Source organism: Macaca mulatta, chromosome 8 (assembly GCF_049350105.2).
Source record: "Macaca mulatta isolate MMU2019108-1 chromosome 8, T2T-MMU8v2.0, whole genome shotgun sequence".
NCBI classification, from domain to species: Eukaryota; Metazoa; Chordata; class Mammalia; order Primates; family Cercopithecidae; genus Macaca; species Macaca mulatta.
Genome location: NC_133413.1, coordinates 41,192,740 through 41,208,585, shown reverse-complemented (window position 1 = coordinate 41,208,585; position 15,846 = coordinate 41,192,740). Strand labels below are relative to the sequence as shown.

At 38.9% G+C, this 15,846-nt stretch overlaps 1 protein-coding gene across 1 annotated transcript in view; it reads right to left on the bottom strand.

The window, feature by feature from the left end:
- ADAM32 (ADAM metallopeptidase domain 32) overlaps positions 1-15,846 on the bottom strand; it is a 164,322-nt gene that overhangs the window by 26,102 nt on the left and 122,374 nt on the right. The window contains 2 exon segments of the mRNA XM_077942768.1: positions 4,782-4,965; positions 6,624-6,732. Of these exon segments, the coding sequence (XP_077798894.1) occupies positions 4,782-4,965; positions 6,624-6,732 (293 nt within the window).

Here is a 15,846-nt window from a genome sequence, read left to right as displayed (position 1 = left end):
TGGAAGGAATTTCTAAGTAGCAAAGCATTCAAGAGGTGACTTGGGTGCTATTAAAGGCATTCAGTTTTAAAAACGAAACAGATCACAAAAGTTTGGAAAATTTGCAGCCTGATAACACAATAGAAAAGAAAATCCCATTTTCTGAAGAGAAATTCAAGCCAGCTACAGAAACTCACATGAGTAATGGGAACCCAAATGTTAATCACCGAGACAATGGGAAAATTGTCTCCAGGGCATGTCAGAGGCCTTGGTGGCAGCCTCTCCCATCACAGGTCTGGAGGTTTAGGAGGGAAAAGGTGACTTTGTGGGCCAGGCCCAGGGTCACTCTGCTGTGTGCAGTCTAGGGACTTGGTGCCCTGCATCCAGCCACTCAAGCAGTGACTGAAAGGATCAAGGTACAGCTCAGGCTGTGGCTTCAGAGGGTGGAAGCCCAAGCCTTGGCAGCTTCCATGTGGTGTTGAGGCTGTGGATGCACAGAAGCCAAGAATCAAGATTTGGGAACCTCTGCCTAGATTTCAGAGGATGTATGAGTGTCCAGGCAGAAGTTTGCTATAGGAACGGGGCCCTCATGGAGAACCTCTGCCAGAGCAGTGCAGAAGGGAAATGTGAGGTTGGAGCCCTGACACAGAGTCCCTACTGGAGCACTGCCTAGTGTAGTTGTGAGAAGAGGGCCACCATCCTCCAGACCCCGGAATGGTAGATCCACCTACAGCTTGCACTGTTTGCCTGGAAAAGCTGCAGACATTCAGTGCCAGCCTGTGAAAGCAGCCAGGAGGCTATACCCTGCAAAGCCACAGAGGCAGAGCTGCTCAAGGCTGTGGGAACCTACTTCTTGCATCAGCATGACCTGCATGTGAGACATGCAGTCAAATGAGATCATTTTGGAGCTTTAAGATTTCACTGCCCCGCTGGATTTTGGACTTGCATGGGACCTGTAACCCCTTTGTTTTGGCCAATTTCTCCCACTTGGAAAGGCTGTATTTATCCAATACCTATACCCCTGTTGTATCTAGGAAGTAACTAACTTGCTTCTGATTTTATAGGCTCACAGGTGGAAGGGACTTGCCTTGTCTTGGATAACACTTTGGATTATAGACTTTTGAGTTAATGTTGAAATGAGTTAAGACTTTGGGGGACTGTTAGGAAGGCATGGATGGTTTTAAAATGTGAGGACATGAGATTTGGGTTGAATGATATGATTAGGTTGTGTCCCCACCCAAATCTCATCTTGAATTCTCATGTGTTGGGAGGTAATTGAATCATGAGGGCAGATCTTTCCTGTGCTGTTCTCATGACAGTGAATAAGTCTCTCAAGGTTTGATAGTTTTACAAAGGGGAGTTTCCCCACACAAGCACTCTTCTCCTGTCTGCCTCCATGTGAGACAAGCCTTTCACCTTCTGCCATGACTGTGAGGCCTCCCCAGCCACGTGGAGTTTTAAGTTCATTAAACCTCTTTCTTTTGTAAATTGCCCAGTTTCAGGTATGTCTTTATGAGCAACATGAAAGCAGACTAATACAATGACCTTAGATTGTCTATTTGTGCCCTTTCAGACTTTTTGATGTAGGCATTTAACGTTATACATTTTCCTTTTAGCACTGCTTTTGCTGTATCCCAGAGGATTGGATGGGTTGTGTCACTATTATCATTCAGTTCAAAGAAGTTTTTAGTTTCCACTGATTTCACTGTTGACCAAAAGATCATTCAGGAGCAGACTACTTAATTTCCATGTATTTGGATGATTTTGAGGGTTTCTTTTGGAGTTATTTCCAATTTTATTCCACTGTGGCCTGAGAGAGTACTTGATATGATTTCAATTTTCTTAAGTTCATTGAGGCTTATTTTGTGGTCCACCATATGGTCAATCTTGGAATATGTTCCATGTGTTGATGAATAGATATATATTCTGCATTTTGGGGTACAATGTTCTATAAATATCTGTTAAGTCTACTTGTTCTAGGATATAGTTTAAGTACCATGTTTCTTTGTTGACTTTCTGTCTTGATGACCTGTCCAATGCTGTCATGAAGTATTGAAATCACCCACTCTATTATTATGTTGCCATCTATCTCATTTCTTAGGTCTATCAAGCATTGTTTTATAACTTTGGGAGCTCTAGTGTTAGGTGCATATGTATTTAGAATTGTGATTTTTTTTCCTGTTGGACTAGTCCCTTTATCATTATATAATGCCCCCTCTTTGTCTTTTTTAAAAGACTTTTTGCTTTAAAATCTGTTTTGTCTGATATAAGAATAGCTGTTCCTGCTCACTTTACATGTCCATTTGCATGGAATATCTTTTTCCACCCCTTTACCTTAAGTTTCTGTGAATCCTTATGTGTTAGGTGAGTCTCTTAAAGACAGCAGCTACTTGTTTGGTGAATTATTATCCATTCTGCCATTCTGAATCTTTTAAGTGAAGAATTTAGGCCATTTATTTTCAATGTTAATATTGAGATTTGAGGTACTATTCTATTTATCATGCTGGTTTTTGCCTGAATATCTTGATTGTTTTTTCATTGTGTTATTGAGTTAGAGATCCTGTGAAATTTATGCTTTAAGGAGGTTCTATTTTGGTGTATTTCAAGGTTTTGTTTCAAGACTTAGAACTCCTTTTAGCAGTTTTTGTAGTGCTAGTTTGGTAGTCGCAAATTTTCTCAGCTTTTGTTAGTCTGAAAAAGACTTTATCTTTCCCTCATTTATGAAGCTTAGTTTCACTGGACACAAAATTCTTGGCTGATAATTGTTTTGTTTAAAGAGACTAAAGACAGGATCCCGATCCCTTCTAGCTTGTAGAGTTTCTGCTGAGAAATCTGCCGTTAATCTGATAGGTTTTCCTTTATACGTTACCTGGTGCTTTTTTCTCACAGCTCTTAAGATTCTTTCCTTCATCTTTACTTTAGATAACCTGATGACCATGTGCCTAGATGATGCTCTTCTTGTGATAAGTTTTCCAGGTGTTCTTTGAACTTCTTGTATTTGGAAGTCTAGATCTCTAGCAAGGTCATGGGAGTTCTCCTTGATTATTCCCTCAAATAAGTTTTCCAAACTTTTGGATTTCTCTTCTTCCTCAGGAATACAAATTTTTCTTATGTTTGGTTATTTAATATAATCCCAAACTTCTTGGAGGCTTTGTTCACTTTTTTATTCTTTTTTGTTTTTGTCTGTGTCAGATTGGGTTCATTCCAAAGCCTTGACTTAAAGCTCTTAAATTCTTCTACTTGTTCAATTCTATTGTTGAAACTTTCCAGTGTATTTTGCATTTCTCTAAGTGTGTCTTTTATTTCCAGAAGTTGTGATTTTTTAATTTATGATATATATTTCTCTGGAGATTTTTTGTCCATATTCTGTACTTTAAAAAATTTCTTAGGTAGTTTTTCACCTTTCTCTGGTGCCTCCTTGAGTAGCTTAATAATCAAATTTCTGAATTCCTTTTCTGGCAGTTCAGAAATTTCTCCTTGGTTTGGATCCATTGCTGGTAAGCTAGTGTGATCTTTTAAGAGTGTTATAGAACTATGTTTTTGTCATATTACCAGAATCATTTTTCTGGTTCCTTCTCTTTTGGGTAGATTATGTTAGAGGAAAGATCTGGGAATCAAGGACTGCTGTTCAGACTATTGTCCACAGGGTAATCCCTTGATGTTGTGCTCTACCCCTTCCCTTAGGGATGGGGCCTTCTGAGAGCCAGACTGCAGTGATTGTTACTGCTCTTCTGGGTCTAGCCACCCAGTGGAGGTAGTGGAGTTTGGGTTGGTACTTGGGAATGTTTGCAAAGAATCCTGTGATGTGGTCCATCTTTAGGTCTCTCAGCCATTGATACTAGCACCTGCTCTGGTGGAAGTAGCAGGGGAGTGAAGTGGATTCTGTGAGAGTCCTTGGTTATAGTCTTGTTTAGTGCAACTGGTTTTCTCCAAGGCTGGTCATGCTAGCAATGAAGTTGTTATGTGGACAGACTCGGGACCTCTGGTTAGCCAGAATGTTCCAGGCAGTGGAATTAGCTGTTGTTTTTTCCTTCCTTGGAGCAGGGTTGTTCTGTTATGAATTGCTGTAATGGCTTGAGTTGGCTGGCCTCCAGCCAACAGAGCAATTTCAAGAGAGCATCAGCTGTAGTAGTATAGGGGGGATACAAGCTTGCCCTAAGGTCACCCAGGTAAGTATTCAAGTTTTTCAGGTGATGACCAGGGCCATAGAGCTCCCATGAGTTACTGTCATTTTTGTCTTTGGCTACCAGGGCAGGTAGAGAAAGACCATCTGATGAGAGCAGGGTTGGGCATGTCCGAGCTCAAACTCTCCTAGAGTAGGGCTTGTTATGGCCGTTGTGGTAGATTGGGGGAGGTGGTTCTCAGGCCAATGGAGTTACCATCCAAGGGGGATCATGGCTGCCTCTGCTGCGTCATACAGGTCACCAGGGAAGTGGGGGAAAGCTGGCAGTGACAGTGAGATTTCTTCTTTCTTCTCCCAGAAGAAAAGCAAGTTCCCATGCTATGAGGTTCTTAACTATAATATATTCCCAAGACTCTCTCCCAAGGAAAGCTCCAAATATTTGGAGTTTCCTTGCTCAGAACACTGAAATTCAAACAGGGGTTTTGCGGGGGCGGCGGGGGGGCAGTGGGACCTTCCCATTTCCCTCTTACTATTTGGAGACTAATTTAAGATTATTCATTTTGCTTCCAAACATTTAAGATTACCTAATACTAGAAATAAATTAAAATTTGATACTTAAATAAAAAGAGGAAAACAATGAATAAAACTATATTTTTAAAATAGATTTTAAATTATTTACCCTCCCAACATCACACTGAGAGCCATTTTTGACAGTCAGTGGATCTGGAACTGTTCGAGGCAATTTGTAGTCTACAGTTACGCACACAGAATCTCGTACGAAAGCATAAATCACATCACCATTTTCTTGATGGAAAGGCTTTCGAGTAGGGTAGGTACAAACTAATCTTCCACATATAAGATTCCTGAAAACATAAAAAAAATATGCTTATTATACATTAGGAATTTATTAGGAATGCTTTGGATTTGCTTTCTGTGATGAAAAAAGAATAGTTTTCCACTTACGGCAACGTACCTACAGAAAACGTAATGTTTTCATGGTAACATTTAAAGTAAAAAAGTATAAATCCATTGATCCTAGCTTAATTTTCAAAGGTACTGTCAGAGGCATTTGAACAAGAATGACTCTATCTTGAATAGAGGCTAGGTAAAATAAAGCTAAGATGTACTGGGCTGCATTCCCAGGAGGTTACGGCATTCTTAGTCACAAGATGAGACAGGAAGTCGGCATAAGATACAGGTCATAAGCTGATAAAACAGCAGGAGATAAAGAAGCCAGCCAAATTTTACCAAAACCAAGATGGCGACAAAAGTGACTTCTGGTCATCCTCATTGCTCATTATACTCTAATTATAATGCATTCGCATGCTACAAGATACTTCCACCAGCACCATGACAGTTTACAAATGCCACAGCAACATCAGGAAGTCATCCGATATGGTCTACAAAGGAGAGGAACCCTCAGTCCATGCTGCTGCTTTGCCTGTTGAGTAGTCTTTCTTTTATACCTTTACTTTCTTAATAAATTTGCTTTCACTTTACTGTATGGATTTGCCCCAAATTCTCTCTTCCACAAGATCCAAGAACCGTCTCCTGGGATCCGTATTCAGACCCCTTTCTGGTAACAATACTAGTGATCTGTTATTTACTGGGCAGATTATATATTTACTGTCAAATAATCAATTCACTATAGCATTTTATATCACCCTATAGAAGGAAAGAAAGATGAAAAAGCTGTAACCCCTACACTCAAGGACTTTACAGTCTAATATTCTTCTATGGCTTAGATACTAATATGATTCAAATTCCATTAAAATGTTATAAGTGAAATAAATCATTACAGAGGTTTAAGATTCTCTTAAAAGTTCTATGAAGTTTTCTGTAACTGTGAGATTAGAGGACACATCCTAACCTCACAGTTAAGGAAAACTTCATAGAGGAGACACCATCCGAGTTAAAACTCACAAATTAGTAAGCTTTCAACAGAAACAGTGAAGTATTTCTAAACAAAAGTAACAGCATAAGCAAGTCAAGGAAGCATAAAACTTCATGGTATATTTATGAGTCTACAAATTCCATGAGTGTATGAGTATGATTTGCTAACTAGGATTTAGCCCAGTGTGTGGTGTATAGTAGGTTCCTAAGAGATGTTTTGTAAAACTAAACTCATGATCAAAATATCAAAAACCTGGCTCTTCAGATTCAGGAGGAATTGAACTGCATTTTATAGACACTGAGCAGTCTTCCTCATAGGCAAGTAACCAAGTGGATGGAAAGGAAAAATAAGCAGGAAAGGTACAGTGGCTATTATGAATTTCAACTTTGGATTGGATTTAGAAACATAATGGGCATTCACGTGTAAATGTTTAAAAATAAGATGAAATTTTAGCCTGCAGCACAAGAGAGGTGTCAGGGCTGGAGATTTTGACTTGAGATTCACTCCCATGCACATGTAATACTTTAAACCACTGGAATGAATGACATAAACTAAAGAGAAGGGGGCAATGTTTTTAAAAATCTAATAGAACATAAGAAAAGTATCATTTATATTTGTAGAGCATACCTCCATCCACAGAACACATATTTGTTATTTCTATCCCTGCCACAGTTCCCAAATCTGTCTGCTTGAGATTGTATTTCTTCATAGCAGGCAAATGGAGCATTTCTTGAACCTGTTAAAGTCAGAAATACATTTGGATTAAAATGTTTATTGGTTTTTCATCTTCCTCCATTTCTTCATATAATGTTCCCTTTATCTCTCTATTAATATCTAATTGAAACATTTTTCCTAGTGAGGTTGTAAGGAAAGAGTGAAAAGTAAAGTGAAAGGCAATGCCCACTGTTATTGCTCCTTTTGCTTCATTTCCATCCATTTCCATCACAAAAGATAATATAGGTAGAGGGGAGATGTTATAGAAGTGTCAACTAGAAGAGGGCTCTGTGAAAGAAAGCAATAGCGCGATAAACCAAGAAAACTATACCATTCTTCTAGATTGAGTGTGAACTCATTAAAAACCAGGTCTATAACAAAATCAATAAAATTTCTTCAATGAGAAGAAACTTCATTGTATCTTCAGGTAGTCTAAATTGAAGGGACCAAAATTAGCAACTTATATATTTATCTATTTTTTCCTTCATTATATCGGATTTTTTATTTCTCTGTAAAAAGTTAGAAAAGATTTGGCAGCTTAAAACAACACCCATTTATTGTCATGGACTCACTAGGTTAGTTCAGCAAGTCATATGGGTTTTCTCTGCATACTATGCTGAGATCAAAATACTGGCTGGGGCTGCAGTGTCATCTGCAGGTTTATATCCCCTTCAAAGGTCACTGGTTGTTAGTAGTTCAGTTTTTTGCAGTTGTAGGTTTGCTAGCTGTCTGCTAGGGATTGCTCTTTGCTCTTAGAACTTCCTCACAGGTCCTAGTCACATGGCACTCTCGGAACACAGCAGCTTTCTTCCTCCAAACCCACAGGAGAATCTTTCTGACATTTCCCGTCTTTTAAGGGCTCACATGATTAGTTCAGGTGCACTCAGAGCAACCTACCTTTTGATTAACTCAAAACTGACTGATAGTAGACCTTAACTACATCTTCAAGATTCCTTGACCTTTAGTATATAAGCTAATCACAGGATTGATATTCAATCATATATTCACTGGTTCTACCCCAACTCAAAGGGAGGGAATTATCCAAGTAGTGTCTACACCAGAAGAATTCTGGGAGTCATTTTAGGATTCTGCCTAGCACAGTTACCTTCTCCAAAATGAACCTCTCTAAATCTAACTGCTTTATTGACAAAAGTAGATAATAATATATGTCAATGAATTGTTATGAGATTTAATATTATAGCTATTTAGTCACTATTAATTCCCATCTAATCCCTCTCCATTCTCTTTCAAGATCAAGAAAGTTTCTCCTGTTTACCTGTACCTTCTATGATACACATTTTTTTCTTTCTGCTGTCCTTTTTTGGGGTTTTGTTTTCCCCTCATCTTATCTCTTTCCACCATTTTTGATATTGGTCCATTACGGGAGATTATATAGATTCCATGAGGATAGGCAATACTAGTTCAGAGTATTCACAATGTTTAACCAGTTCGATAGTGAATGGGAGATACCAGGTTAGGAATGCCAATGCAGGGCATGTTAAACACTGAGAGATTGTCTGGAGAAAGAAATTTGAAAATTCAGTTCAGTTTAGAAAGATAATGTAAAGAATATGTTTGGTCACAAAGCAGTCAGATGAATTCTGCTCAAAGTATAGTCTTCAACCAACTCAATTTTATTAGTCTACATATGGCATCTAAAGTTACCAATAACTCCCTATCATCAATTTCTCCCTTAAACACTCTCTCCCATTAGTATTAAATCATCACTTTCTCTCAGACTTGTCTTGGTTTTCAAAAGCAAAATGAAAATACTAATAAAAAGGGCAGCACTTTGCAAATGTGAAGTCGTATGTTAAATATTCCCTATAATAGAGTATATTGACTAAGTTTAGTAAGCAATAGAATTTGCTCTTCCACGGTCCAAATGGTGTAATTAGATCCCCAGTACCACATTATTGAATGCTTTGATGTGCAGTAATCTATTATCAAATGCTTTGATGTGCATTAAAATAGTGGATGCACTTTCATAGATAGTTGTGCATGGATGGCACCAGGGCAATAAATGTGGGTGTCTGAGATAAATGTGGTCAGAGATAGTGCTTGACATAATTTCAGTTTCCTTAAATTTATTGAGATTCATTTTATGGCTTATCATTGGAGTATGTTCCATGCAGTGTTGAATAGAATGTATATTCTGCAGCTGTTGGATGAAATGTTCTGTATATATCTGTTAAGTCCATTTTTCCAAGGTATAGTTTAAATTCATTTTTTCTTTGCTGACTTTCTGCCTCGATAACTGTCTAGTGCTGTGAGTGGAGTACTGAAGTCCCCCACTACTATTATGTTGTTGTCATTTCTCAGATCTATTAGTAATTGTTTTATAAATTTGGCAGCTCCAGTGATAGTTGCATATATGTTTAGGATTGTGATATTTTCCTGTTGGACAAGTCCTTTTACCATTATATAATGTCCCTCTTTGTCTCTTTTAACTGCTATTGCTTTAAAGTTTGTTTTGTCTGATGTAAGAATAGCTACCCCTGCTTGCTTTTGGTGTCCATTTGCATGAAATGCCTTTTTCCACCCCTTTATTTTAAGTATATGTGACTCCTTATGTGTTAGGTGAGTCTCCTAAAGCCAGCAAATAGTTTATTGATGAGGTTTTATACATTCTGGGGTTCTGTATCTTTTTTTTTTTAATTATTTTTTATTATTATACTTTAAGTTCTAGGGTACATGTGCATAACGTGCAGGTTTGTTACATATGTATACTTGTGCCATGTTGCTGTGCTGCACCCATCAACTCGTCAGCACCCATCAACTCGTCATTTACATCAGGTACAACTCCCAATGCAATCCCTCCCCCCTCCCCCCTCCCCCCTCCCCATGATAGGCCCTGGTGTGAGATGTTCCCCTTCCCGAGTCCAAGTAATCTCATTGTTCAGTTCCCACCTATGAGTGAGAACATGCAGTGTTTGGTTTTCTGTTCTTGTGATAGTTTGCTAAGAATGATGGTTTCCAGCTGCATCCATGTCCCTACAAAGGACACAAACTCATCCTTTTTTATGGCTGCATAGTATTCCATGGTGTATATGTGCCACATTTCCTTAATCCAGTCTGTCACTGATGGACATTTGGGTTGATTCCAAGTCTTTGCTATTGTGAATAGTGTCACAATAAACATACGTGTGCATGTGTCTTTATAGCAGCATGATTTATAATCCTTTGGGTATATACCCAGTAATGGGATGGCTGGGTCATATGGTACATCTGTATCTTTTAAGTGGAGCATTTAGCCCATTTACATTCAATGTTAGTATTGAAATGTGAAGTACCATTGTATTCATCATGCTCTTTGTTGCCTCTGTACTTTGGGTTTTTTGTTTTGGCTTTTTAACTTGTATTTTTGTTTTATAGGTCCTGTGTGATTTATTCTTGAAAGAGGTTTTGTTTTGATGTGTTTACAGGATCTGTTTCAAGATTTAGAGCTCCTTTTAGCAGTTCTTCTAGTGGTGGCTTGGTAACGGCAAATTCTCTCAGCATTTGTGTGTCTGAAAAAGACTGTATCTTTCCTTAATAAATGATGCTTAGTTTCACTGGATACAAAATTCTTGGCTGACAATTGTTTTTTTTGAGGAGGCTGAAGATAGGGCCCCAGTCTCTTCTAGCTTGTAGGGTTTCTGTTGAGAAATCTGCTGATAATCTGATAGGTCTTCCTTTATAGGTTACCTGGTGCTTCTGTCTCACAGCTCTTAAGATTCTTTCCCTCATCTTAACTTTGGAAAACCTGATGACAATGTGCCTAGGCAATGATCTTTTTGCAATGAATTTCCCGGGTGTTCCTTATGCTTCTTGTATTTGGATGTCTAGGTCTTTCACAAGGCCAGGGAAGTTTTTCTCAATTATTCCCCCAAATATGTTTTCCAAACTTTTAGAATCCTCTTCTTACTCAGGAGCACCAATTATTCTTAGGCTTGGTCATTTAACATAATCCCAGACTTATTGGACGCTCTGTTCATATTTTCTTATTCTTTTTCCCTTGTCTTTGTTGGATTTGATTATTTCAAAGACCATATCTTAGAACTCTGAATTTCTTTCTTCTACTTGTTCAGTTCTATTGCTAAGACTTTCCAGAGCATTTTGCATTTCTAACAGTGTGTCCAAAATTCCCAGAATTTTTTATTGTTTTTTTCTTTAAACTGTCTATTTCCTTGAATAATTCTCCCTTCACTTCCTGTGTCATTTTTTGGATTTCATTGCATTAGGCTTCTCCTTTCTCTATTGCCTCCCTGATTAGCTTAATAACTAATCTCCTGATTTCTTCTTCAGGTAAATCAAGGATTTCTTCTTGGTTTTAATCCATTGCTTGTGAACTAGTGTGATTTCGGGGGATGTTAAAGAGCCTTGTTTTGTCATATTACCAGGAATAGTTTTCTGGTTCCTTCTCATTTGGGTAGTCTCTGTCAGAGGGAAGGTGTAGGGCTGAAGGCTTTTGTTCAGATTCTTTTGTCCCCTGGGGTGTTCCCTTGATGTAGTACTCACCCCCTTTTTCTGTGGATGTGGCTTCCTACGAGCCAAACTGCTGTGATTGTTGTCTGTCTTCTGGGTCTAACCATCCAGCGAGTCTACCCAGCTCCAGGCTGGTACTGGTAATTGTCTGCACAGAGTCCTGTGATATGAACTGTCTATGAGTCTCTCAGCCATGGATACCAGCAACTGTTCTGGTGGAGGTAGCGGAGGGTGTAATGGACTACATGAGGGTTCTTAGCTTTGGTGGCTTAATGCCCTGTTTTTGTGCCAGTTGGCCTCCTGCCAGGAGGTGGTCCTTTCCCGAGAGCATCAGCTGTGGTAGTATGGAGAGGGACCAGTGGTGGTGGGTCCCTAGAACTCCCAAGAATATATGCCCTTTGCTTTCAGTGACCAGAATGGGTAAGGAAGACCATCAGGTGGGGGCAGGGTTAGGCATGTCTGAGCTCAGACTCTCCTTAGTCAGGTCCTGCTGCGGCTGCTGTGTGGGGTGGGGGTGAGATTCCAGGTCACTGGAGTTGTGCACCTAGGAGGATTATGGCTGCCTCTGCTGAGTCATGCAGGTTGTCAGGGAAGTGGGGGAAAGCTGGCAGTCACAGGCCTCAACCAGCTCCCATGCAAACTGAAGGGCCTGTCTCACTCTCACCATGCCCCACTTCAACAGCCCCAAGTCTTGTTTCCTTCTCCCTGTGAAGTTTTACCCACTGCTCCTCTGGCCATCCTTCAGATAGATCCCTGTGGTGCCAGGCAGGAATGGTCTGCTTGGGGACCCAGCGAGCTCCCAGGGTCTTTCTCCTGCTTCCTCTACCCCTGTATTTTGCCCAGCTCTCTAAATTGACGCAGCTCCAGGTAAGTTCGGAAACTTCTCCCTCAGACAGGCCTTCAGTTTCTCCAATGGGGGTGTGTGTTCAGGAGAGGAGGAAGGGAGGGTCCCCCTTTCCCACTTCCACAGTTGGGGCACTCACAGTATTTGGGGTATCTCCTGGGTCCTGCAGGAGCAGTCCACTTCCTTCAGAGGGCCTGTGGGTCCTCTCAGGATTGCTGGTTTGTTCTTGCAGTTGCTCTGGAGCTAAAATTCACAATGTGAGCCACCACACACTGTCCCATCCGGAGCTGTAGTCTAGTCCTGCCTCCCATCTGCCATGATGATCCATCTCAATTTATAAATTTTTATGTTGCATATTCCTTAACAAATTATTATAGTAATAATTATTTCAGTAGTTTTGTCTATTAACCTTTATACTAGAGACATATTGGCATTTTGGTATTTGGTATTCTGAATTTGACTATATACTTATTTTTACCAGTGAATGTTATATTTCTATATATTTCCATACTACATATTAGTCTTTTTGTTTTAGATGGGAGAACTCCCATTGACATTTGTTGTAAGATAGATCTAGTGGCAATGAATTTCTTGAGCTTTTGTTTGTCTCGGAAAGTTTTATCTTTCCTTTATTCCTGAAGAACAGCTTTGCCAGATAAAGTATTCTTGGTCGACATTTTTTTTTCTTTCAGCACTATATCGTTCCACTCTCCTCACTGGCAAAGTATTTGCTGAGAAAATCCAACTTATATGTTGGATTATGTTACTTAATCTTTTTTTTTCTCTTGCTTCTTTCAAAATTTCATTGTCTTCATTGATGGTTTTATTACAATATGTCTTGGTGTAGTCTTGTTTGGATTAAACCCGACTGAAGAATTTTGAGCTTGGTGTAATCTTCTTTGGATTAAACCTGACTGAAGGATTTTGAGCTTCCTGTACCTGTGCATTTATATCTTTCCTAAGAATTTGGAAGTTTTCAGTTATTATTATTTTAAATAAGCTTTCTGTCCTTGTCTCTCTTCTCCTTTCTTACCTCTTATAATGAGAATGTTAGCTTTCTTGATGCTGTTTCAAAATCCCATAGTGTTCGTTTCTTTGTTTCTTTCCATTCTTTTTTCTTATTTCTCCTCTAGTTGTATATATACAAGTAATCTATTTGCAAGTTCACAGATCTTTCTTTTCCTTTGTGAATTCTGTTGTTGATGTTATCTATTGCATTTTAATGTTATTCATTGTGTTCTTCAGCCCAATAATTTGATTATATTTTATAAAAAATATATGTTGTTTCTCTGTGATCTTTTGAAGTTTGTGGAGTATCCTTAGAACAATTATTTTGAATCTCGTTCAGGCAATTTGAAGATCTTTATTTCTTTGGGGTCAGTTATTAGAAAATTATTGTGTCATTTGATGGTGATAAGTTTCCTCAGTTTTTCATGTTTCTTATTGTATTGCATTGATACCTTCAAATTTGATGCAGAGTCACCATTTTGAAACTTTACAGAATGCTTTCATTGATTTTAAAAAAAATCTTACTCTATAGGTGGGAAAAAGGCTGTTAGAAAGGTAGAGTGGATGGTTCTGGCTTTGATGAAGACACAGCAGTGAACCCTCCATTCATTTCTGTCAGCTGAGGTCAACATTAACAAAGATTGCAGGGGGTCCTGAGCAGCTAAAGTTGTGGTATCTGCCGGGACAATGAGACTGCTGTGTTTCCAATGGTGAAGGATCGTGGGGTCCTCAATCTCTTTTTCTCCCACCAGGGAGTTCATGGCCCTGGGCAATTTCATTTGGCACAAGGTCTGGTTTGAGGGCATTCCCTCACTGGTGTCTGATGCACGGTGCCCATGCAGCAGCCACAGAGCCAGGGTCTGAATCACAAGCACACATGAAGAGACCAAAGGGTACGGGGAAGCAGTGACACTGGTGCCTAAGGTGAAGACAGCCCTGCTTCCACATAAGTAATGATGTACGAAGTACAGTGGGTGTTTGTGGAGCAGAAGGAGAGTCAGGGTCTTAAGCACACGTGGGTGTACAGGAACAAAAGTTCCTAGGTTCAGTGTGAAGACTCACACATAGCTGCACTATCTCTGAGCCTGAGGCATGAGTGCACACACTGCAGACCCGAACCACAGCTCCAGGGTCAGGGGTGCGCACAGGGTCGGGAGGGGTAGTTGTTCAAGTCCCACAGCTATAAAACAGTAGCTGATTCTTGGATGAAAGGCACATTTGGATCTCATTTTCCATGGAGCCAGAGGCTGGGATGACTGTTGGTTACCTCAGTAATAAAAGACACCACTGTCCTCTGCAGAGCAGGCTATTGGAGATGACAATGGCACATGCTGAGTGGCTAATACTGATGGCCTCCTCCCTTCTTTGTTCATAACCATTTCCATATATCTCAGATGTGCTGCTGTAATCAGCAATCCTTCTTTACAGTTTTTCCCATTTTTTTCTCCGCTGTACTGCTAGAGGGTTCTCAGATGGACCTTAGAGCCTTTGCAAGACTATTATACTTCATAAATAGTTGCCTATTTTTTTGTTTTTTGTGAGGGGATGAAGACCGGCATCCTAAAAATGTTTTGCACAACAAAGGAAGAAATCAACATAGTGAAAAGCCAACTTCTGTAAAATAAGATAAAGTATTTGCAGATCATGTGTATAGTAAGGAATTCATTTCCAAAATATATGAGACTCATAAAACTCAGTACCAAAAGAAAATAACCTGATCAAAAATGGACAAAAGATTGAATAAACATTTCTCCAAAGAATACACACAATTCATCAAGACATACATGAAAAGATGCTCATCACTAATCACAGAACCACAATGAGATACCACTTCACATCTGTTAGAATGACTATTGTCAAAAAGATAAAAGATAATAAATGTTGGTGAAGATGTGGAGAAAAGAAACCCCCATACACTGTCGGTGGGAATGTAAATTGGTACAGCCTCTATGGAAAACAATATAGAACATCCTTAGAAATCAAAAGTAGAACTACCTTATGATTCACCAATTCCAACTGAGTACAGATTCAAAGGAAATGAATCAATATTGCAAAAGAGATATCTGCACCCCCGTGTTTATTGCTACATTATTCACAATAACCAAGATTTGGACACAACTGGTGTCTATTTGATTGAAAAAGTGTAACACAATCTGATGTAATGAAAGTCAGATTTACTTGTGTTCTGAGTATAAGAGAAGAAAGTTCACTTTTAGCTTAGGTAAACAGATAAATGTATTAAAAATGTGATATATATATATGTCTGTGTTTATATAGATATATATACATATACACAAACATACAAAATGCAATATTACTCAGTCAGAGTAAGGAGGAAAATCCTGCCATTTGCAATAACACAGGTGAACCTGGAGGCCATTATGCTAAGTGAAATAAGCCAGATACAGAAAGATAGATAATGCATGATCTCACTTATATATGCAATCTGAAATTGTCAAACTCAAAAACACAGAGAGTGGAATGATGGTTGCAAGAAGCTGAGGTAAGGGGGGAAATGGGGAAATGCTAGTCAAGGGGTACAAAGTTTCAGTTATGCAAAATAAATAAGTTCAAGAGTACATGTTGAACTACATGTTGTACATGTTGTAATGTACAACAATGTGACTTTAGTAAATGATATTGTATTATATACTCAAAATCTGCACAAAGGATAGATACAAAAATTCTTTTAAAGGATAAAAAAGAAAATGGTAACTATATGAGATGATGGACATATTAATCAGCTTAACTGGCAAATATTTCACAATGTATACATATATCAAAACAAAATCAAACACCTAAAAACATACATACAAT